At 41.2% G+C, this 25,750-nt stretch overlaps 1 protein-coding gene across 5 annotated transcripts in view; it reads right to left on the reverse strand.

Annotated features, from left to right (window-relative positions):
• LOC111968244 (C-Jun-amino-terminal kinase-interacting protein 4) overlaps positions 1-25,750 on the reverse strand; it is a 56,276-nt gene that overhangs the window by 28,525 nt on the left and 2,001 nt on the right. For all 5 annotated transcript variants that reach the window (XR_011480343.1, XM_070444928.1, XM_023993791.2 and 2 more), the window contains exon 2: positions 8,540-8,660. Coding sequence is in view for 4 of the 5 variants with exons in the window: in XM_070444928.1 (XP_070301029.1) it covers positions 8,540-8,660 (121 nt within the window). In the remaining variant the exon portion in view is untranslated. The remainder of the gene's footprint in view (positions 1-8,539; positions 8,661-25,750) is intronic.

Below are 25,750 nucleotides of genomic sequence, written 5' to 3' on the forward strand. Positions count from 1 at the left end.
AGGGAAAAGAACCCTAAAAAACTGTTATAGGGTCATTCCAAGGGTTGCAAAGCAACCGGTAATTTGGGTAATAAACAGAAAATCTATGGCAATCTATGGTAATTTAGGTCATTTATACTTTGAATAACTTTTTTTTAAATTATTTTCTTTTTTATCTCCATGTCCACGAATTTCTAGTAGATAGACTATATGGTTCAAGAGAAATTGCCTAATTAATGAAAAAAAGCATCTAAAATCAACAATGGCATTATTTTCACCTCAACTCATCCAACTATTGAATTTTGTTTCCACAACTGCCACCTGTTTAGACATAGACATAGTCAAATAAATTGTAATTTTGGTGGGGGAAATTTGATATTTCATGCTGAAAACCCTCATTAAAAACACCAATTGGTATTCACTAGGTTTATGGTTTATATTTAGGATAATGTTTTACAGCTTTGTCATTCAAATGTTTTTATTTTGAAATAATCTTATTTAATGATTTCAGATATTTTAAATGTGGTAAGGCCACATAGGGCCAGAGAACTGCAGACACCTGTGATCATCTGAAGTACCCAAATTTGGGTAGTTTACTGGTAAAATTTCCAGTAATATACCCTCCTTTTGCAACCCTAGTCATTCCATTTTGTTTCAACCACTTTTTGAGCGCACCCCTTTTTATTTGAACAAATACTTTTCATACATACAGTGGGGAGAACAAGTATTTGATACACTGCCGATTTTGCAGGTTTTCCTACTTACAAAGCATGTAGAGGTCTGTAATTTCTATCATGGGTACACTTCAAKTATGAGAGACGGAATCTAAAACAAAAATCCAGAAAATCACATTGTATGATTTTTAAGTAATTAATTTGCATTTTATTGCATGACATAAGTATTTGATACATCAGAAAAGCAGATCTTAATATTTGGTACAGAAACCTTTGTTTGCAATTACAGAGATCATACGTTTCTGTAGTTCTTGACCAGGTTTGCACACACTGCAGCAGGGATTTTGGCCCACTCCTCCATACAGATCTTCTCCAGATCCTTCAGGTTTCGGGGCTGTCGCTGGGCAATACGGACTTTCAGCTCCCTCCAAAGATTTTCTATTGGGTTCAGGTCTGGAGACTGGCTAGGCCACTCCAGGACCTTGAGAGCTTCTTACGGCGCCACTCCTTAGTTGCCCTGGCTGTGTGTTTCGGGTCGTTGTCATGCTGGAAGACCCAGCCACGACCCATCTTCAATGCTCTTACTGAGGAAGGAGGTTGTTGGCCAAGATCTCGCGATACATGGCCCCATCCATCCTCCCCTCAATACGGTGCAGTCATCCTGTACCCTTTGCAGAAAAGCATCCCCACAAGAATGATGTTTCCACCTCCATGCTTCACGGTTGGGTGGTGTTCTTGGGGTTGTACTCATCCTTCTTCTTCCTCCAAACACGGCGAGTGGAGTTTAGACAAAAAGCTCTATTTTTGTCTCATCAGACCACATGACCTTCTCCCATTCCTCCTCTGGATCATCCAGATGGTCATTGGCAAACTTCAGACGGGCCTGGACATGCGCTGGCTTGAGCAGGTGGACCTTGCGTGCGCTGCAGGATTTTAATCCATGACGGTGTAGTGTGTTACTAATGGTTTTCTTTGAGACTGTGGTCCCAGCTCTCCCAGGTCATTGACCAGGTCCTGCCGTGTAGTTCTGGGCTGATAACTCACCTTCCTCATGATCATTGATGCCCCACGAGGTGAGATCTTGCATGGAGCCCCAGACCGAGGGAGATTGACCGTCATCTTGAACTTCTTCATTTTCTTAATAATTGCGCCAAACAGTTGTTGCCTTCTCACCAAGCTGCTTGCCTATTGTCCTGTAGCCCACCAGCCTGTGCATGTCACAATTGTATCCCTGATGTCCTTATACAGCTCTCTGGTCTGGCCATTGTGGAGAGGTTGGAGTCTGTTTGATTGAGTGTGTGGACAGGTGTCTTTTATACAGGTAACGAGTTCAAACAGGTGCAGTTAATACAGGTAATGAGTGGAGAACAGGAGGGCTTCTTAAAGAAAAACTAACAGGTCTGTGAGAGCCGGAATCTTACTGGGTGGTAGGTGATCAAATACTTATGTCATGCAATAAATGCAAATTAATTACTTAAAAATCATACAATGTGATTTCTGTGGATTTTTGTTTTAGATTCCGTCTCTCACAGTTGAAGTGCTTACCTATGATAAAAATTACAGACCTCTACATGCTTTGTAAGTAGGAAAACCTGCAAAATCGGCAGTGTATCAAATACTTGTTCTCCCCACTGTACATACAGTGCCTTCAGAAAGTGGAGGCAGATAGCCTAGCAGTTCAAACCCCCCTATGGTCGATGTCCGTGCTCCAGCGTGAATCTAATTAGCATCATTTAAAAAATATCCATTAAAAACAAATGTCAGTTTAAGAGAGATGTTTTTATTTTATTTTTTCAATTGGATGCATCTCAATCCACCGCATCCACCTATGCAACACTTCCGCACCTGCGGTGAAAGGTGACAGAGCTAGAGCGGTGTTTGTCAGACCATGAGACATCCCGAAAATCAGTCTTCTCACAAAATCGRCTTTTGCGTCTGAACGGTTTGGCCTACAAAACTATGATGACCGCTCTGGAAAGATGAGACTCACGCACACGCTGGTGTTCTCCGACTCCCACATGCTTATTGGGATTCGTCTGAAGTCGGTACAGCAGATCTGCCAACTTCTGTCTGTAGTCTTCTGTGTAAAGGTGAGACTCTCACGAACATGTCGGTTGTTGTGCTCTCTAGGAATGCTCACAGGCCTTACAAGACTCGTCTGAAGGTCCCCAGTCAATCTGTTTTATGGAAGTATGTATATGGAGACTGTTTAGTGACAAAAATAAGGTGTTTAATACAAGTTTTAAAAAATGAGTATCTCAAATATAGGATAGAAACTTCAGAACAGACAGACTGTTGTTCCATATAGTGACTCTGTTATTCAATGTGTTTGTATGGGCTAATAGCAGTAAGGCCAAATATATATATATTTTTATACTTCAAGAGTCTTAACATTTCAAATCAAATAGCAACATGATCCTTGGTATGACCTTCTTAAAACAATTCCATWTYGCTTAGTAGAACCCCCCCCCTGGATGCAGAGACATACAAATGGTATCCATGAGTTCATCTGACTCTGGGGAAGTAGATGAAGGGCTTCATTGCCAAAATCCTGAAGTAATCCTTTAATGCAATCTGGGAACATTACTAATATCTGTCAGTGACCAAGTTTCAAGTTTTATTAGTCATATGTACGGGATACATCGTACAACGAAATGCTTACTTGCAGGTTCCTTTGACAAAGCAATAACAATACGAACAAAGCAAATAGCTCAGTAGAATAAACCTTTTTAGCATAACTAACACAGGATGGCACAATTTATAGGCCAATATTTATTTACAAGTGTATTGGGGAAGGGGGGGGGCAGTGTATAAACTGAGCAGTATAATAAGAGTCTGGTAGCAGCAGTTGTGGTGTGTGTAGCATGAATGTATATATGTATGTGTGTGTGTGCGCTAAGGTGCGGAGAATCAGAGCAGGTGATCACTCCAGTTCAACTGTTCAGCAGTCTGATGGCTTGTAGATAGAAACGGTCTCTGAGCCTTTTGGTATCAGACCTCATGCTCTGATATCGTCTGCTAGACGGTACGGGAGAGAACAGCTCGTGGCTGGGTTGTGTGGGGTCCTTGATGCTGCGTTCCTTCCTCAGGCACCGTTTCGAATATATGTCCTGGATGGGTGGCCGCACGGTCCAATTACTGATGCCAATCAGTAATATCTGTCCCAAACCAGGGCCATGTTTAGCAGGACACAACATTTGCCAACATTCAGATAGAAATGTATGATGTAGAACAGACATACCTCTTTGGTATTTGGAATAAGGAATCACGTCAGCTCTATTTTTAACAGTTCTTGCTTTGAATATTGAGGTTACAAAGGGTCTCTCTATAACTGTGATTGGCTGTTATAGATCCCCCTCTGCTCTTGGTGATGCATTGTCTTCTCTGATGCACCTTACTGCTAAACTTCTTTACAGTGAAATGATCTTGATTGGTGATCTCAACTGGTGTTGGTTAAAGCCGGTGTCTGATGATTTAAAAATGTTTTGTAATTCTATGAATCTTACCCTGTTGATTAACTAACCCACTCGCRCAAATCTCAAATGTCCAGAGGAATCTACTAAATAAATCATTACAAAAAAACAACAACCATAGAATATTTAAGAGACCYTTGTGCTGTTGTTGCTGTTAGAAATACTAAGACAAAACCACGCTTTACTCGTAAGAGAAATTTGAAGAGTTTTGATGAGCAGGCTCTCTTTCATGATTTGTTTTATTTTGACTGGAGCAAGATTGATCTTATTCCTGATGTGGAAACTGCCTGGAAATTCTTTCATTATGTTTTTTCCCAAATAGTAAACAAACATGCTCCATTCCACAGGTTCAGAGTTAAAGGGAGGGATAATCCATGGTTTTCTGAGCTGTCTTGTATTATTCACAACCGTAATCTATCCTGGGCTAAGGCAAAGAAATCATGTTATGATGCTGATTGGCAAATTTTTAGGCAGTTACGAAACAAGTGTTCTTTTCTTCTCAGGAAGGCCAAGTCTGAATATTTTATTTCTGTTATGACTGATAACCTGTATGACCCTAGAAAGTTTTAGAAGAATATTAAGTCTATGTCTGGTAACAGTAATGTTAATGAATTACCGTCATCTGTATTGAAGGACTTTGTTGCTGTATATGACAAAACTGAAATGTTGAATTGTTTCAATGAGCACTTTGTATCATCTGGTAGGCTGTTTGATTCAGTGTCCTCTGTCTCTGTACAACCCTGTGTGGATGAAGCAGTGAGAGCTGGTCAAACATTTAGCAGTTTGCCATTCTCAGTGAAGGAGATACATAAAGCCCTGAAATCCTTAGATCTGAGAAAGCCTGCAGGTCCTGATTTTCTTGATGCCTGCTTTTTAAATCTGGCAGCTGATTTCATAGCTGAACCACTTACATATTTTCTATCTAACTCTGGAATGTAATGAAATTCCAAAGATCTAGAAATCACCATTTGTCTACCACTTTTAAAAAGGGGGAGATCAAACTCTTAAATAATTATAGGTCCATCTCAAAGCTGTCACCCCTGGTGAAAATACTTGAAACCCGTGAGTGAACAGCTAAAAAAAAAGTTTTTATATACTAACTCTATTTTATCAATGTACGAATTGGGCTTCAGGAAGAAGCATACCACAATTACAGCAGCCATGAAGGTTTTAAATGATATCACTGAAGCCCTTGACAAAAAACAGCACTGTGTCTCACTTTTTATTGATCTCGCTAAGGCTTTTGATACAGTTGTTCATGCTATTCTGGAGGCAGAGATTGTTGAGTGTAGGTCCTGCGGAGCATGCAGTTGCATGGTTTGCTAACTATCTGTCTGATAGAACTCAGTGCACTCAATTTGATGGGCTTATGTCTGTTAAATTGTCTGTCTGTAATGGTATACCRCAGGGCTCTGTACTTGGTCCCCTCTTATTCACTCTTTATATTAAAAATGTAGACAAAAATGTGCAAAATGCACAACTTCACTTTTATGCTGATGATACTGTTATTTACTGTTGTACCTCGTCTCTCACAAAAGATTTCCAGAACTTGCTAACTGCTTTTTATACTGTTCAACATACCTTGTCAATTGAAGCTTATCCTCAATACTGACAAAACTAAACTAATGGTGTTTTCTAAAGCAAGAAATAGACCTCTGAACCTTTCACCTATTACTACCGGTCAGGGTAATGAGATTGAGATTGTAACCTCATAAAAATCTTGGAATTTTAATTGATGATGGCCTCTTTTAAAATGGCATATTCAACAACTTASAAAGAAATTGAAGCTGAAGTTATTTTAGGAATAAGGCCCATTTTTCTTTTGAAGCCAGAAGGAGGCTAGTATCAGCTACATTTATGCCCTTACTAGACTATGGGGATATTTTATATATGAACACTTCAGCTCAGTGTTTGAGATCAATTGACACCCTTTACCATTGCGTATTGAGATGTATTTTAAACTGCAAAACCCTTATGCACCACTGCACTTTATATACCAGGGTTGGTTGGTCTTCTCTAGTCACTCGTAGGCTCAGTCACTGGTACACTTTGATTTATAAAGCCATTTTGGGTTTACTACCATTTTATTTGGGCATTTTTATTGTTCATAAATGTGGTGGGTACTCTCTTCGTTCGCTGGACTTTATCCTGCTAACTGTTCCAAATGTCCGAACTGAATTTGGTAAAAGGGCTTTTATGTACTCTGCGCCATCGTCTTGGAACGCCTTACAAAATACTTTTAAACTGGAAGAACTTGTCCCGATTGGTGTTTTTAAATCACTGATGAAGGATTTTGAGGCTGATTCCCTGACCTGTCAATGTTTTTAAATTTGCTGTTTTATGATTTTGTTATACTCTTGTGAATCCTATGGTTTTTACTAGATTACTTGTAGTTTTTCATGTCTGTCTGAAATTGTGTAACGACTTGGTGCTGCCCATCTTGACCAGGACGCTCTTAAAAAAGAGATTTTAAATCTCAATGAGCCCTTCCTGGTTAAATAAAGGTTCAATTTAAAAAACATCTCTAGTCATGGTATTTCTATCCACAACATTCAAGGTTTTCCAACTGAACATGGCCGAGGCTTCAGATGAGAAACCAAGTAAGGTTTTAAACTGCTGTCAGTTGTAGTAGCAACGCATGACCACCAGGTGTCATTAGCACACTAGTAAAATACACTGGCTGGCTCAAACGCTCAAATATTTTGGGTTAAGGGTCACTGAGTAACCATAATCCTATGGAAAACATTAGGAATTCTAAGCCATTTCGTCCAGTCATCACACACACACACACACACTCGGAAGCCATGTTTAAACTTTAAGACTAAAAAGCACACGCAGGAAGCCAAACATACTAGAAACAGACTTAGAATCCACTCTATTTGAGTAAAGGATAGGGTCTTGAGCCATGTTACTTATTCCACTTTGTTGGCAACTTGGCTGGCATGGACTGTTTATAGTGAAAACACCCTGACAACGTTCTGTGTGTACGCGCAGATGATTGCCCAGCCTAACAATATCCTCTCACAAAGGCAGTGTGTGTGAGACTGAGACACTAACCCAAGCAGGCCTACCATCTGGTCATTGACAATGACCCRCCCAACACAGCATCAGGAGTTAATGTCACTAACTGCCAACACAGTTATCTAATATAATCTGCTACCTCCACACATCTCTATGGTAGCCTGGCTAACAACACCAGACTGTTGTCATTGGATTTTTGGAGTTGGCTTTTAGTAGAATGAGACATACGACAGGGATTTGATTCAGAACAACAGAAAAGAGACTTGTTAGGTCAGGCTTTTAACTCAGACCGTCGTAGGTGGTTAGGAGAATGCCTAGGAATTAGCTCAGCTGGCTATGTGATTTGTAAGTTATTTGTTACCATGACTAATGACTATCAGTAGACAATGAGGAACCAACTAGAGAATGTACAGACAGAAATAACCCTTTAGGAAACCACCTGATGTGTGTGTGTGGGCTTTTATTACTATCCTCGTTGGTACTATGCTAGAAAATTCTCCCTCGTGGGGACACTTCCCAGGACCTCATGAGGACAAAGGTTATTATTAGCTTAGGGAAAATAGGGTTTTGAATGGAAATTWATTTTAGGTCCCCACAAGGATAGTAAAACATATGTGTATTGGGAAGTGGAAGTACTGTATGTTTACGGCTTGCGGTCTATTATATGTCCAGTTCATCATCTACAGTCTACACACACATGCTGAGCAATCTGGACTATGAGCTAGCCTAGATTTCACATCTAAATGACTCAAGAGTATTACTGCTCTGCCTCTCCCTATCTAGTTTAAGGAGAGAGAAGTCCGAGAGTGAAAATTGTTCAAGTAGGAAAGAACTGAAAGTGAAAAAAAAAGAAAGATGTAGTGACAGTGGAAGAGAGAGAAAAACTGAATAGGAAAGAACAAGAACTATGGACTTGGCTGTGAGCACTAGTGAATATCAAGTCAGGTGATGCGTGCGTGTACTCAGTCAGGGTCAGCTGGCAGACACCCATAAAGTAGCTACTTAACCCAAACAGAGTCCTGATGGTTCACACCAACTCAGCAGATCAGAATAAACTGAGTTGAGATGTGATGCAAGGATTTAAAAACAAAATTAAAATCTCCAATCAAGACTCGCTTAGACTGCACTTACACAGACACCTCCAAACTGTCACCTCTTGAGTTTATTCCTTATGTAATGACCTTCCCACGGTTCGTGAGGGTGTGTTTGGCAGCATCGTGTGGGTTGTTTGTTTCTATGGCCTGCAGATACAGTATAACCCAGTAAACATATTGGTCTTRCAGCCCCAAGTGATGCGCACATTCCTGAGCCCTTCACTTGTAATGTCTTTCTCAGTATTCCTTCCATTAGGGTTCACCCCTCCAGTCCTAGAAGCCATAATGATTGACTCACTCTGGTCCGAGTAGTTCCTGGTCTTGAGCTCCATTTGACGTGTTTGTGACTCCAGCATGACCAGTCGACTCTGAAGGTCCTTCTTCTCTGTCTCCTGACTGTCCTCAAACACCATGTACCTCTACAGAGACAGAAACAGAAAGATATTAAAACACTGAATAACACAACGGCATGTGTCTGTGTGCGTTAAAGGCCCAGTCCTGTCAAAAATGTGATTGTCCTGTGTTTCATGTATAGGTAACTGCCAAAATAAATGGAAACACTTGAGTAAATGAGGGATACAAAGTATATTGAAAGCAGGTGCTTCCACACAGGTGTGGTTCCTGAGCTAATTAAGCAAATCACATCCCATCATGCATAGGGTCATGTATAAAAAATACTGGGCAGCTCATTATTGACTACCATGGCCCCATAAGATGACAATACCCCACCATCCACAGGGTACAAGTGGTCACTGAATGGTTTGATGAGAATGAAAACAATACAAACTATATGGCATGACCGTCTCAGGGACCAGACCTCAACCCAATACAACACTTATGGGAGATTCTAGAACGGCTCCTGAGACAGCATTTTCCACCACCATCAACAAAACCAGATAGTGAGACTAAGCGGAAACCAGATGGGATGGCGTATCGCTGTAGAATGCGGTGGTAACCATGCTGGTTAAGTGTGCCTTGAATTATAAATAAGTCACTGACAGTGTCACCAGCAAAGCACCCCTACACCATCACACCTTCTCCTCCATGCTTCACGGTGGGAATCACACATGCAGAGATCATCCATTCACCTACTCCGCGTCTCACAAAGACACAGTGGTTGGAACCAAAAATCTGAACTTTGGACCTCATCAGAGCAAAAGACAGATTTCCACCGGTCTAATGTCCATTGCTCGTGTTTCTTGGCCCAAGCAAGTGTCTTCTTATTGGTGTTCTTTAGTAGTGGTTTCTTTGCAACAATTCAACCGCGAAGGCCTGATTCCCGCAGTCTTCTCTGAACAGTTGATGTTGAGATGTGTCTGTTACTTGAACTCTGTGAGGTGCAATCTGAGGTGCAGTTCATTGCCGATTTCTGAGGCTGGTAAGTAATGAAATTATCCTCTGCAACAGTGGTAAGTCTGGGTTTTTCTTTCCTGTGGCAGTCCTCATGAGACAGTCTCATCATATCGCATGATGGTTTTAGCTACTGCACTTGAAGAAAATGTCAAAGTTCTTGAAATTTTCCGTATTGACTGACCTTCATGTCTTAAAGTTATGATGGACTGTAGTTTCTCTCTGTTTACACCATTCCATCAGGTTTGGGAATAGTGGGACCACCATCTGTTTTTCAACAGGACAATGACCCAAAACACACCTCCAGGCTGTGTAAGTGCTATTTGACCAAGGAGAGTGATGGAATGCTGCATCAGATGACCTGGTCTCCACAATCACCCAACCTCAACCCAATTGAGATGGTTTGGGATGAGTTGGACCGCAGAGTGAAGGGAAAGCTGTCAAGGCAAAAAGGTGGCTACTTTGAAGAATCAAAAATATTAAATATTGGTTACTACATGATTCCATATGTTAATTCATAGTGTATGTCTTAAATATTATTCTACACTGTAGAAAATAGTAAAAATAAAGAAAGACCTTGGAATGAGTAGGTGTCCAAACTTTGGACTGGGACTAATATACATATATATACACACACACACAGTTGAAGATGGAAGTTTCAATACATTTAGGTTGGAGTCATTAAAACTCGTTTTTCAACCACTCCACAAATTTCTTTTAAACCTTTTGTCAATATGGGGGCGCTGTTTTCACTTTGTAAAAAATCGTTCCCAAATTAAACTGCCTCGTACTCAATTCTTGCTTGTACAATATGCATATTATTATTACTATTGGATAGAAAACACTCTCTAGTTTCTAAAACCGTTTGAATTATATCTGTGAGTAAAACAGAACTCATTTTGCAGCAAACTTCCTGTCAGGAAGTGAAAAATCTGAAATCGAGGCTCTGTTCCAGGGCCATCCTATTAATTTGCCTGAAATCTATGGATCTACATGCACTGCATACGCCTTCCACTAGATGTCAATAGGCTGTGAGAGGTGGAATGGGGTGTATAGCTTGATCTGAGGTCAAATGAGAGCTCTTGGAATGACATGACCCCAAGTTTCCTTTGTTCAGCAAGGCGCYGGAAGGACCCCTGGATTGCATTCTGAAAAGCTTTCGTTATAGACGTTAGATATCTCCGGCTCTGATTTTATTTGATATATGTGTTAAAAACATCATAAAGTAGTTATTTTAAACCGAGTTATATCAGTTTATTGCGATTTTTGGCATTTTCTTTGTTTTGCGTTATGGTGAATTTGGACACTCCTGCGCCACATGGCTAGCTTTGGTTGCTAATTCGACAGATGAAGAGGACATTCTACAACCGAACAACGATTATTCTGGACAAAGGACACCTTGTACAAGATTCTGATGGAAGCTCATCAAATAGTAGGAACCATTTATGATTTTATTTCGTATTTCTGTCGAAAATGTGTAGTCGTATTTTCGCCCTGATTTTGGGCGCTGTCTCGCTAAACGTAAGCTGTATGTCGTACTAAAGTTATTTTTTTAAATCTAACACAGCGGTTGCATTAAGAACTAGTGTATCTTTCATTTGCTGTCCAACATGTATTTTTTAGTAAAGTTTATGATTAGTTATTTGATTAGATTAGGTGCCTCTCCAAGATTTCTCCGGACAATATTTTTGCATTTTGACTACGTATTCACATTGTAAAACCACGATTTGTGCCGCTAAATATGCACATTTTCGAACAAACCATATATGTATTGTGTAATATGATGTTATAGGACTGTCATCTGATGAAGATTGTGAAGGTTAGTGAATAAATGTATATATTTTGCTGGTTTTTTCGCTATCGCTACCGTTGCGTTGAATGAATGCGGTGTGTGGTTGGCTATTGTAGTAAGCTAATATAATGCTATATTGTGTTTTCGCTGTAAAACACTTAAAAATCTGAAATATTGTCTGGATTCACAAGATGTTTGTCTTTCATTTGCTGTACACCATGTATTTATCATAAATGTTTTATGATGAGTATTTAGGTATTCACGTTGGTCTCTGTAGTTATTCTAGCTGCTTTGGTGAGATTTGTGATGGTGGCTGCAATGTAAAACTATGATTTATACCTGAAATATGCAAATTTTTCGAACAAAACATATGCTATACAATAATCTGTTATAAGACTGTCATCTGATGAAGTGTTTCTTGGTTAGTGACTATTTTATATCTTTATTGGTCGATTTGTGATAAGCTTACCTATGCGGTAAACAATTGTGAAAATATGCGGTTGAGTTTTGCTATCGTGGTTAGCTAATAGAAATACATAGTGTTTTCGCTGTAAAACATTTTTAAAAATCGGAAATGATGGCTGGATTCACAAGATGTGTATCTTTCATCTGGTGTTTTGGACTTGTGATTTCATGATATTTAGATGCTAGTATTTACTTGTGGCGCTATGCTAGGCTATGCTAGTCAGCTTTTACTGTGAGGGTGCTCCCGGATCCGGGATGGTGACTCGTGAGAGTTATCAAACTATAGTTTTGGACGTCGGTTAGGACATCTACTTTGTGCATGACACAAGTAATTTTTTCAACAATTGTTAACAGACAGATATTTCACTGTATCACAATTCCAGTGGGTGAGAAGTTTACATAGACTAAGTTGACTGCCTTTAACCTTTCAGTGATACCCATCCCGGATCCGGGACATCCTCATCAAAAAGCTGACTAGCATAGCCTAGCCTAACGGGACAGGGATATCATATAATATAATTTTCATGAAATCACAAGTCCAATACAGCAAATGAAAGATAAACATCTAGTGAATCCAGCCATCATTTCCGATTTTTAAATGTTTTACAGCGAAACACAATATGTATTTATATTAGCTAACCACAATAGCCAAACACACAACGGCATATTTTCACCATGTTTCCACCGCATAGGTAGCCTTCACAAAACCCACAAATAGAGATAAAATTAATCACTAACCTTGAACAACTTCATCAGATGACAGTCTTATAACATCATGTTATACAATACATTTATGTTTTGTTCAAAAATGTGCATATTTATAGCTACAAATCCTGGTTTTACATTGCAGCCACCATCACAAATAGCACCAAAGCAGCCAGAATAATTACAGAGAGCAACGTGAAATACATAAATACTCATCATAAAACATTTATGAAAAATACATGGTGTACAGCAAATGAAAGATAAACATCTTGTGAATCAGGCCAATATTTCCGATTTTTTTAAGTGTTTTACAGCGAAAACACAATATAGAATTATATTAGCTCACTACAATAGGCAAACACATAACGCCATTTACTCCCCACCAAAATAGCTTTCACAAAACTGACAAATAGAGATAAAATTAATCACTAACCTTGAACAACTTCATCAGATGACAGTCTTATAACATCATGTTATACAATACATTTATGTTTTGTTCGAAAATGTGCATATTTAGAGCTGCAAATCGTGGTTATACATTGTGAATACGTAGCAACAATTCACCAGAATGTCCGGAGATATTTTGGACACTCACCTAATCTGACCAAAGAACTCATCATAAACTTTACATAAAAATACTTGTTGTATGGCAAATGAAAGATACACTGGTTCTTAATGCAACTGCTGTGTTAGATTTTTTAAAATAACTTTACCACAACGCTCACCTATTCTCCGCGGTGTTGGAGTCAACATATTACACAGAAAAACGAAATAACATCATAAATGTTGTCTTACTTTTGCTGTTCTTCCATCAGAATGTTGTGCAAGGAGTKCTAGGTCCAGAATAAATCGTTGTTTGGTTTTAGAATGTCCATTTCTTCTGTCGAATTAGCAACTTTGGCTAGCCATGTGGCYCGAACATGCCCATCATCTCTTGGCGCTTGGAACGAAAAATTCCCAAATTCCCAATAAACTTAGAATAAACTGGTCAAACTCGGTTGAAAATCCTACTTTATGATGTTCTTCTCATATGTATCCAATAAAATGAGAGCCGGAGCAATTGGTGGTGTATACCAAACGCTTTTCAGAAGACAATGTGGAGCTCCCTCGCGCGCCGTTGAAAACAGACAAAAGGGCAGACCTGTCACTACAAAAGCTCTTATTCGGCCTCAGATCAAGCTAGACACCCCATTCAACCTTCCACTGCCTGTTGACATCTAGTGGAAGGCGTATGAAGTGCATACATATCGATAAATAAAAGCCAATTGAATAGGCAAGCCCTGACACAGAGCCTCGTTTTCAGATTTTTCACTTCCTCTATGGAAGTTTGCTGCCAAATGAGTTCTGTTTTACTCACAGATATAATTCAAACAGTTTTAGAAACTTCTGAGTGTTTTCTATCCAATAGTAATAATAATATGCATATTGTATGATCTAGAACAGAGTACGAGGCCGTTTAATTTGGGCACGATTTTTTCCAAAGTGAAAACAGCGTCCCCCTATTCACAAGAAGTTTTAAACAGCTTGGAAAATTCCAGAAAATGATGTCATGGCTTTAGAAGCTTCTGATAAAATTATGGCAATTAGCCTGAGTCAGTTGGAGGTGTACCTGTGGATGTATTTCAAGGCCTACCTTCAAACTCAGTGCCTCCTCGCTTGACATCCATGGGAAAATCAAAAGACATCAGCCAAGACCTCAAAAAAAAATAGTAGACCTCCACAAGTCTGTTTCATCCTTGGGAGCAATTTCCAAATGCCTGAAGATACCACGTTCATTTGTACAAACAATAGCACGCAAGTATAAACACCATGAGACCACCCAGCCGTCATACTGCTCAGGAAGGAAACGCGTTCTGTCTCCTAGAGATGAACGTAATTTGGTACAAAAAGTGCAAATCAATCCCAGAACACCAGCAAAGGACCTTGTGAAAATGCTGGAGGAAACAGGTACAAAAGTATCTATATCCACAGCAAAAACTAGTCATATATCGACGTAACCTGAAAGGCCGTTCAGCAAGGAAGAAGCCACTGCTCCAAAACCGCCATAAAAAAGCCAGACTACGGTTTGCAACTGCACATGGGGACAAAGATCGCACTTTTTGGAGAAATGTCCTCTGGTGTGATCAAACAAAAATAGAACTCTTTGGCCATAATGACCATCGTTATGTTTGGAGGAAAAAGGGGGAGGCTTGCAAGCCGAAGAACACCATCCCAACCGTTAAGCATGGGGCTGGCAGCATCATGTTGTGGGGGTGCTTTGCTACAGGAGGGACTGGTGCTCTTCACAAAATAGATGGCATCATGAGGTAGGAAAATTATGTGGATATATTGAAGCAKCATCTCAAGACATCAGTCAGGAAGTTAAAGCTTGGTCGCAAATGGGTCTTCCAAATGGACAATGACCCCAAGCATACTTCCAAAGTTGTGGCCAAATGGCTTAAGGAAAACGAAGTCAAGGTATTGGAGTGGCCATCACAAAGCCCTGACCTCAGTCCTATAGAAAATGTGTGGGCAGAACTGAAAAAGCGTGTGCGAGCAAGGAGGCCTACAAACCTGACTCAGTTACANTGTGGGCAGAACTGAAAAAGCGTGTGCGAGCAAGGAGGCCTACAAACCTGACTCAGTTACACCAGCTCTGTCAGGAGGAATGGGCCAAAATTCACCCAACTTATTGTGGGAAGCTTGTGGAAGGCTACCCGAAACGTTTGACCCAAGTTAAACAATTTAAAGGCAATGCTACCAAATACTAATTGAGTGTATGTAAACTTCTGACCCACTGGGAATGTGATGAAAGAAAGAAATGCTGAAATAAATAATTATACTGACATTTCACATCCTTAAAATAAAGTGGTGATCCTAACTGACCTAAGATAGGGATTTTTTTTATATATTTTTTTAAACAGACAATTATTTATTTATTTATTTAAAAACAAGGACATTTCTAAGTGACCCCAAACTTATATATCTATATATATATAAATACATACTTTATGTTGCTCTTTCCTTTATTTAGGCAGTTACTTGTATATTTCCACACTATGAGGTTGGAATAATACTGTGAAATTGTAAAATTATGATAATGTCCTTTTTGTGAAAGAGCTGTTTGAAAATACCGCCTGAAATTTCAGCCTGTTTTGGTAGGATGGCATTTTGGCCTGCCTGGTGACATCACCAGGTGGTAAATGAGTTAATATACCAATAAGAAAGCGTTTCAAACATCTCTCCCAATACCAGCTAGTTTTCACCTCACCACTGAGACAGTCCTAGCAAAATTATTGCTTGATTTTTGACCATTTTAATTGAAAATGGTCACAGTAAGGTACTTGTTACCCAGAAATGATTTGATATCGAGATTAAAAGACCTGCATTGGACCTTTAAGTACATGTAAGAAAAGGTCATTGACCACTAGCCAACAGACAGGAGGGTGAGCTGTTTGCATCATGTTCATGTGAGATTCCTCCTGTCACCACTTCCTGCGATCCTTAGTGTCACTCACTACTACACAGTGCAAGAACGAGAGAAGAGACTAATGGGGAGAGACTCTAGGGATAGCTCTAAGGTCTCGCTAACTCATAAATATGGACTGAGATCAATGGGACAAAACCCACCCGTCTGCCTGTGTGGCTTTCTGCTGCTCCATTGAGCGTGTGTGTATCAGGTCTGAGATCATCATGACGAGTCAGTCGGTCTTCAGTTCCATTCACTGGGTGTCAGACAACAGGTGCAGAGCGCTAACCCCTTGGCGCACATGTGCACACACCCACAGCTTTTGAGTGCGTTTATGCGTTATACCGACATATCAGTGTCAGGCAGTGAGTCTTATTCTTGTTGTCCGTTAGATCTCAGTAACTTCTTTCAGATCAAAACTCACAACAATTTTCCATGGGAATGAGAGAGAAACACACACACAGACAGAACTGCATATCACCTAGCTTATTAGCAACATACAGTAAGAGCTGAACCAGCAGCTTTGGCTGAACCAGCCTGTGACTGTTAATAGAGACCTGTTAGAGCAGTGTTGCAGGCTTTCGTCCTAGCCCGGCACTAACACACATGACACTAGACTGAGTTGAATCTTGTGTTATAACACTAGGCTGGAACTAAAGTTTGCGCTCATTAGTCCGACACACGTAAAACAGTCTTGAGTCTTGTGATCATGGAGCTCAGCCAGCCCATCGGCTGGGATGAACAGTCATCTGCTGGTGGAGACCATCACCCGAGACCCTTGCTCTGCCGGAGGCCTACTGGAACTAATAGGCTCTTCTCTACATGAACGCCACTTTGTGTCAAAGAGCAGACGTAAGCTAGGCCAAATGCGCTCGGAGAATGTCTGTGACCTGCTTAATTGCCTACACTGATATAAAGCAACTCGTTTTGGCTGTAGGCGTAGTCAAGGCCCTGTTCAAATGGTTCTGAAAGCATAAGCCTAGCGAGCGAGAGAGAGAAAGGGATAAAAAAAACTATGTGGGAATGTGGGAAGGTATGAGAAAGGGTCTGAAAGGCAGTAAGGCACAGACTTCACAGTAAATCTAATAAGAGCATTAGGCTACATGAAGCCTGGACTGAACAAGGGTCTGGGAGAGGGAGGGAGGGGGTATTGGGACTTAAATCTGTCAACAGCACTAAACACAAGGCTGCAAGTCACACAGAAATATACTATCARAAAAGCATAATGCCCAACATCCCTCCATAGAACCTAACCGCCTTCTCCTATTGACTTACACACACACACACACACTTTCTCCGTGCTGCTGATCATGACCCATAGTTGGGTGTTCATATGATAACGAGTCGAACTCTTTCTCTGCTGTGCTATCTGCCTCTTTCTCTTCCCTCTCTCCTCTCCTCCTGAACACGCATAATGCTCCCTTTGTCCCTTCACACACACAGTGCCCCAGTGTATGAACATTCTATTGCCAGGGAGTTTTATTAAGTGCACTGCGTCTTCTTTGGGTCTCGCCTGGGCATAACTGGGCCGCTGGGATAGCAAGATGGTTCTGACAAAAAGGGTAGGAGATTGATTGGCCAAGATCAGATATCACATACTGAAAGTCACTAAAAAAAGGGCCATGCATCTGTGGTTAGCAAGATCGTAAGGTTGTCAGTCAGGGTTAGATTTCAAATCAAATGATACAGTGGTGCAAAAAAGTATTTAGTCAMGACAGAGGAGCCTCTTAAAGAAGAAGTTACAGGTCTGTGAGAGCCAGAAATCTTGCTTGTTTGTAGGTGACCAAATACTTATTCTCCACCATAATTTGCAAATTAATTCATTTAAAATTCTTTCAATGTGAATTTCTGGATTTTTTTCCCTAATTTTGTCTGTCATAGTTGAAGTGTACCTATGATGAAAATTACAGGCCTCTCTCATCTTTTTAAGTGGGAGAACTTGCACAATTGGTGGCTGACTAAATACTTTTTTGCCCCACTGTATTTGTCACGGGCCGAATACAACAGGTGTAGACTTTACCGTGAAAAGCTTACTTACAAGGCCTTAACCAACAATGCAGTTCAATAAATAAATCAACTAAAGTTTTCAAAAATGTAATCAATCAAAAAGTAACAATACATTTACGAGGCTATATACAGGGGGTACCGGTACCAAGTGAATGTGCGGGGGTACAGGTTAATCAAGGTAATTGGTAAAGTGACTATGCATAGATAATAAACAGCAAGTAGCAGCAGTGTAAAAACAAAGGGGGGGTATTCAACCAGAGAAAGGCAGAAAAGTTTGTGTGTGTGTGTCTTCAAATCCCAAATCCCTGTTCACTCACGACTGCATGGCTGTGCACGACTCCAGCACCATCATTATGTTTACAGACYACACAAAGGTGGTAGGCCTGATCACAGACGACGATGAGACAGCCTATAGGGAGGAGGTCAGAGACCTGGGAGTGTAGTGCCAGGACAACAACCTCTCCCTCAACGTCCACAAGACAAAGGAGCTGATCCTGGACTACAGAAAATAGAGGGCCGAGCACACCCCCATCCTCATCAATGGGGCTGTAGTGGAGCGGGTCGAGAGCTTCAAGTTCCTCAGTATCCACATCACTAAGGAATTATCATAGTCCACACACACACACACACACACAGAGTCGTGAAGAGGGTACGACAATGCCTCTTCTCCCTCAGGAGGCTGAAAAGATTTTCCAATGGCCCGCAGATCCTCAAAAAGTTCTACAGCTGCACCATTGAGAGCATGTTGACTGCCTGCATCACCACTTGGTATGGCAAATGCTTGGCAGCCAACTGCAAGGCGCTGCAGACATTAATACGTGCAGCCCAGTACGTCACTGGGGCCGATCTCTGTGCCATCCAGGACCTCTGTGCCAGGTGGTGTCAGAGGAAGGCCCTAAAAATTGTCAAAGACTTGAGCCACCCAAATCAGACTGTTCGCGCTGCTACTGCAGGGCAAGCGGTACCGGTGCAACAAGCCTGAAGTCTGGAACCAACAGGACCCTGAACAGCTTCTACCCCCAAGCCATAAGACTGCTAAATAGTTAGTTAAACAGTTAACTACCAGCTACCCGGACTATGTGCATTGACCCATTTTGCACTAACTGTTTTAACTCATCACATACGCTGCAGTTACTGTTTATTAGGGATGCACAATATATCGGAAGATATTAGCTAAAAATGCCAACATCGGCTCTATGTATAGTTTAAACACCGATGTGCAAAACCGAAGTCAAAGCTGACGTGCATACCTGTATAACGTAGGTAGATGACGCAATGACGCCACGAAAAATACAGCGCTACACGTGCAACACAGCATTCCTAACCTAGCCCACAATGTCTTCTGTGTGGATCTATTTTGATGTTTCAAAGGAAGATGACAYAAAGGCCATATGCAACGTTCGTGCTGCTATTATTTCCAGAGGGGAGAAAGTGAAATCTTTCAATACCACAAACCTAATTACTAATTTGAAACTTCATCACCCCCAGACGTTCAGCGACTAAAACTAAGCTCACACTTCCAACAACTAAACAAGTTCAAGTCGAGCAGTCATTTGAAAGAGTAAGACCATTTCAGCGAGACAACTCAAAAGGCAAAATGCATTAACGSCAAGATAATGGAATTCATTGCCCTTGACAATCAACCGTTCTCTGTCGTGGATGATGTTGGCTTTTGCCGACTGGTCGAGCACCTCGAGCCCCGGCACACACTACCAAGTAGGCGCTATTTTTCAGATGTTGCCCTACCGGAGTTACACAGAATTGTTGAAACGCACATCCATGAGCTACTTGCTATGGGCGTCACAGCTATTAGCTTCACGACTGACATTTGGACCAGCGATGTCAGCCCCATGAGCATGCTGAGTCTGACAACACAGTGGGTCGACAAAGACTTCGTACTGAGGAAAGATGTATTGCACGCTCAAGAATGTGCTGCTTGTCATACCGCCTGCTGCCACTTCAATGGCTTTTGAGAACATGTTTGAAACTTGGAAAATCCCCAAGAACAAAGTACACGCTGTGCTAAGTGATAATCCACAGAACATGACAAAGGCTTTGGAAGAATGCGGAGTCGCCAGTTTGCCATGCATGGCACACACGCTGCAACTGGCTGTGAACGAAGGTGTTTTGACCCAACGCAGCATATCTGACACAGTGGCAACAGGTAGGAAGATAGTGGGTCATTTGAAACACTCACWGCTAGCATACAGCCACTTTCAAGCAATACAGGGGCAGCTTGGAGTGAAAACAAAAAGGCTTAAGCTAGACGTTTCCACCAGATGGAATAGTACTTTTTACATGACGGAGAGCCTGCTGGAACAAAAACGAATGCTTGGCGTGTACGCAACCGACTATGAGTTACCTGCAACAATCACTACAAATCAGTGGACTCTCATTGAAAACATGAACACATATTCCTAGCTCCGTTTCAACAACTGACTGGAGAAATAAGCTCATCAACTGTGCCTGCAGAAGACGTGATAACCTGTCATGGCATTGAAACGCCTGCTCAACAAAACTGCCGACAGAACGTGGGGTTAAAACTTACAAAAGTACTCTACTAGAGGCTGTGAACAAGTAATCCGGTGGCATTCTCTCTGAGCCTCTTTACGGTGTCGCCACCATGCTCGATGCTAGGTACAAGGACAGCTACTTCGATGCAGACAAGAAACAGGGTTTACATGAAATGTTAGACACAGCTGGACAAGATGGAAACGGACACAGCGACAGTCCACACCGAGAAAGAGGACCCACGACAGAAAAGGCCACAGARAGAGCTGAAACATCACTGCTTGACATGTATGATGAAAACCTGGTTGAGAATGAAACGACTGAACAAATGAACAACGAAACAGCAGAGCAAGTAAGTGAAAGAAATAGGTTTTGATTATGTTTTACTGGTAATGGGGACATACGTAAATGCCAACAAAATTACTTTTTGGTCAGTGTGTGTGTGTGTGTGTGTCAACTATTTAAACTGTACTAGAATAGTTGAAAGGCCTCTAAAATTGTAAATATCGGTCATCGGTATTTGTTTTTTTGGCGAGGAAAAGATCGGTATCGGCCAAAAATGTCATATCGGTGCATCCCTACTATTTATTATCCATCCTGTTGCCTAGTCACTTTATCCCTACATATGTAAATATCTACCGCAATGCCCTTGTTTACCTACACATTGACCCGGTACTGGTACCACATGTACACAGACAAGATATGCTTACTCATTGTTTATTTAGTCCTTGTGTTATTATTTTTTCGATTATTTGTCTTTGCATTGTTAGGAAAGGCCCGTATGTAACCATTTCACTGTTAGTCTACACCTGTTGTTTACGAAGCATGTGACAAATAAACATTTGATTGATTTAATATTAAATCATAACTTAGATCAACATCAAACATCCGGATAAATTGTCCTAATCAACAAACCATACAAATGGTCTGGGCCGTGACATCCAATTATGGGGCTAACAGGTTCGGTCTTGATTTAAAATAATGAACCGGGTTCAATAGAGGGCTGTGACAATACCAGTATCGCAATATTTTTTCCTTGGCGAAAATGAAAACATGAAGCAYACTGTACTCTTTGTTCCTTTAAAAACCTGCTGTATGTAAAATATTGTGTGCTATAGCTTTGAAAATAAATCAAGAGGCGCTTTGTTTTCTGGGACAAGGAATGGGGATGTAGCCTATTACAGTTGACTCTTGAACCATGCACTTTAGATAAACACCCCCGACCTCTGTTTTCCAGCCCCAAATCAATGACATGCTTTTACGCTTTCAAATTGCTCCTGATAAATGCTGTGTGATAACAGATACCTGGCACAAGAAACAGGGGCTTTTTGGTTAGAGCCTGACTGACATTGGCAGGAATGACACGACTCTCTGACGTCGCCTTCTAAGTTCTGACATCACCCTGTGACATTATCATTATGAACCGTGACCCTATGATGTCAGGGGTCAGGGGGAATGGGTGGGAGGAGCATCCTGGCCGCAGAGAGGGACTCACTAAGTCTTGTTTTCCCAGCAATTTCCTGCCTGGCCCTGCCCTCTTCCTGTCTTTAGTGTAGAGTCACAGTCCGTCTAGGAAGAGTTACACTGGACTTACTAGGACTGTTTGTGTCTGGCAGTTGAGTCACAACAGCATTGAATGGGTTGTCCCAAGAAGTACTTGGGGCGTCTGTCTGCAGTGTTGTTCACTGGCTGAGAAATATTGTCTTTACTTATAGTCTAGTAGGCAGGTGTTTGGGTTTTTACAGCCATGAGCATGTGGATTGGATAGTTTTCTAGAGCCTAATGACCAACATGACTGATGTCATTGAGTTAGCCAGGCGTGTGTAAAGCCAATTAAGCATAGTGTTTTTCAACCTCATGGTAAACACCTAGGCCTAACACTGGTGAAGAATCTAACACAGGACAACTGGTTTCTCAACTCTTCTGAACTGTAGAGTGTAGAAAATCATTGTACCATCTAAACCGCTGTGAAATATATTTTCCAGAATCAAAAATCTAGTATTTTCAGCTGTTTGAAGCTGGTGTACACAAAAAAAGCAACAAAAAAAACAAACCTTAATAATGGGAAGCATAGAAAGTGCATATAGAACAGATCAACCGCTTCTTGTACTTGTTTTCAATGAGAATGACAGATCTAACACATTTCTATGTGAATTTTGTCAGGTCGTCTAAAAAGTGACATATATATTGCAGCTTTAAACTACTTATGAAGCTTTATGACCAGACTCTGAGCTCGTCTTTCCAAACTCCACTGAACTGCAGCTCTGAGGAGAAAGTCAAGCCTGAGCAGTGCAAAGCAAATTACTTCAGGGAGACACAAACGCGTTAATCAGTCCCCACCCAGCCCCACCCTAGTTTTCAAATCATGACATGTCGAATCAAAACTAGGCCTTGTACTCAATGTACTACATAAGCTCTCATTCTGGTGGCAAGGAAAGCAGTTAGCGCTAGCAATGCCCTTTGACAGGACAAAGTGAAGGATCAGACAGATTTGTAACATTACCACTGTGACCTTCAATTGTTGTCTAAGTGGTGTTATAATGTCCTAGTTAACACTAATCCATTATTTTTTTTAATGCACACCTCGCTGATGTAAAGGAAGTTGAAAGGGCAGACCACCTGACACACACAAGCCATAACCAACACTACAACAGAGGTCTCCTAAACCGTGTTCATGTACAGTACTGTCTGGCAGGCTGAGAGAAAGCTAAACATGGCTAAATTACAGCTTAAAAACACAGATGCAGGACAAGCCTACAGCACTGCTGCTGCTAACAAAGGATCACTTGACCTGTTAACCCATCTTTAGGAGAGGATAGGAGCTTTCACTTTGGCAGTTATGGGAATAAAGAGATTAACGACATGGGGGGGGGGGCGAATCACAACAGCACTAGAAAAGTGTGATGAGACAGAGAGACAGACATGCAGATAGCCTAGTGCAGCCAAACTCAACGGGCGGAAAGCGGGTCAATACGGACCAGACAACACATTTTGTTACATAAAAAAAATATTTAAATTATTTTCGGACAGCTTTATAAAAAATAAAAAATAAATCAACCGGGCGCTGCGGCTTCTCTAACTCAGCAACCTCTCTCTCTCTCGAAGCAACGCCCACATTTACTAGTGCCACGTCTAATCCAAACATGTGGTTATATGCAAATAAAAGAGGACACTTCTTACCCAATCACATCAATCCAAATATCCTCTGCAGAAGCTTGGGACAAGCAAGCAGAAAGAAACAGAAAGATTTGACTGAGTCCACAGCCCTCATGAAAAGTGCCAATGTTAAGCGCCATTATGACAGCAGGCATAGTAATTTCGATCAAACGTATCCCCTGAACACGGAAGTGAGAACAAACAAGATTAACCAACTCCAATATGAGAGGTCCACCAAAGTCCTTGTCAATTCCCTGACAGTCCAACAACGTGCAATGAGTGTTTACTGAGGATAGCTTGGGTTTTGGGAAAACATTTTCAGACACTGAGATGGTAAAATAATATTTGTGAAGGTGCTGACACCTTGCTTGAAGGTAAACAAAAAGATGAGCTCTGGGAAAAGATCAAACAGATCCCACTGTCAGATTCCACAGCAATGAGGAGAAGTGAAATACTAGCTGAATATTTAACTTCACAACGTTCAGGCCATTCAGAAATTCAGCATGCATTTCATTAGCTGTGGACAAACAGATAACACTGACAAACAAACACTGACAATAACCAGCTTCTGGTGTTTGTCAGATTTTATAACAAAACAAAGAAGGAATTCTGTGAGGAGCTGTTGGGCTTAACAAATCTAGAAGCACACACATGGGGAGAGGATATCCATGATGCCATCAAAGGGATGCCGACAAAAAGGTGGATAGATCTGAAGTCAGTGGTCCCATCACCACAGATGGAGCTCCAGCCATGATAGGAAGAGGGWGGGGACTGGTTGCACGTTTGAAAGAGGACCACCCTGACCTGACATCATAACACTGCATTATCCATCAATCTGTCCTGTGTGCCAGTCTGGGAAAAGAGTATTCTGAAGTCATGACAACGATGATGAAACTGATCAACTTTTTGAGAGCTACAGCATCCCAACCAAACTGCCTGATACGAGGCATTCTGAGAGYCCAATGCCAGTTGATGACTTACTACTGCACAACAATATCAAATGGCTCAGCAAAGGCAGGGTTTTGGAATGCTTTTGGGCCATTAGGGAGGGAATCAAAGCTTTCTTATCAGAGCAAAAGAGTGACAAGGCAACTCAGTTTTTGGAAGATGAGAAGACGAAAACAGTTGCATTTTTGACAGACATTACATCACACCTTAATCAACTGAATGTTAAGCTGCAGGAACAGGACAACACCGTGCGTGATATGATAACAGCAGTCCGGACTTTCCAGAAGAAATTTGAGCTTTTCAAGAATGATCTCTAGGGAACATTTGTCCACTTCCCAATCTTCTCGTATAAATGCAGGGAGACAAAGACGTTACCAACCATGTTGATTTCATCCAGAAGCTGATGGATAACTTCAAGGCTCGCTTTGATGACATCACTGTTGGACGAGAGCTGCTGCTGCTCATCCCCAGAACCCTTTATTGGTCACAAATGTGACAAAGTTATCAGAAGAAACAAAAACAGATCTTCAGATGGGTAGATGCTGCATCACTGCAAAAGGGAGTTGATTGAGTTGCAAGAAAATGTGTCTTTGAAGGAGTAGGCTGGTGATTGTGACCCTGTCACTTTCTGGGAAATGATGGTGCCTGCAGCCGATGTCCCTGTTCTCAAGAAACTGGCACTATACATCCTGACCATGTTTGGCTCCACATACAGCTGTGAATCAGCCTTCCCCACAATTGTTTTAATTTAACTAGGCAAGTTAGTTAAGAACAAATTCTTATTTACAATGACGGCCTACCCCGGCCAAGCCCTAACGGCGCTGGGCCAATTGTGCGCTGCCCTATGGGACTCCCAATCACGGCCGGTTGTGATACAGCCTGGAATCAAACCAGGGTCTGTAGTGACACCTCTAGCACTGAGATGCAGGGCCTTAGACCGCTGTGCCTAACTTTTTGAACTTTATTCAAAACAAATACCGCACCAGGCTCACCAATGAACACCTGCACCAGTGTCTCAGAGTTGCTTTCACACCATTTGTGGCAAAGTTCAAAGTATTGGCAAGAGACAAAGTGTAATTTCTCTCATTGATGCAAGGGCAAGGCTCAGAGTGACACATGAATATTGC

This window comes from Salvelinus sp. IW2-2015, linkage group LG8 (genome assembly GCF_002910315.2).
Source record: "Salvelinus sp. IW2-2015 linkage group LG8, ASM291031v2, whole genome shotgun sequence".
NCBI lineage: Eukaryota > Metazoa > Chordata > Actinopteri > Salmoniformes > Salmonidae > Salvelinus > Salvelinus sp. IW2-2015.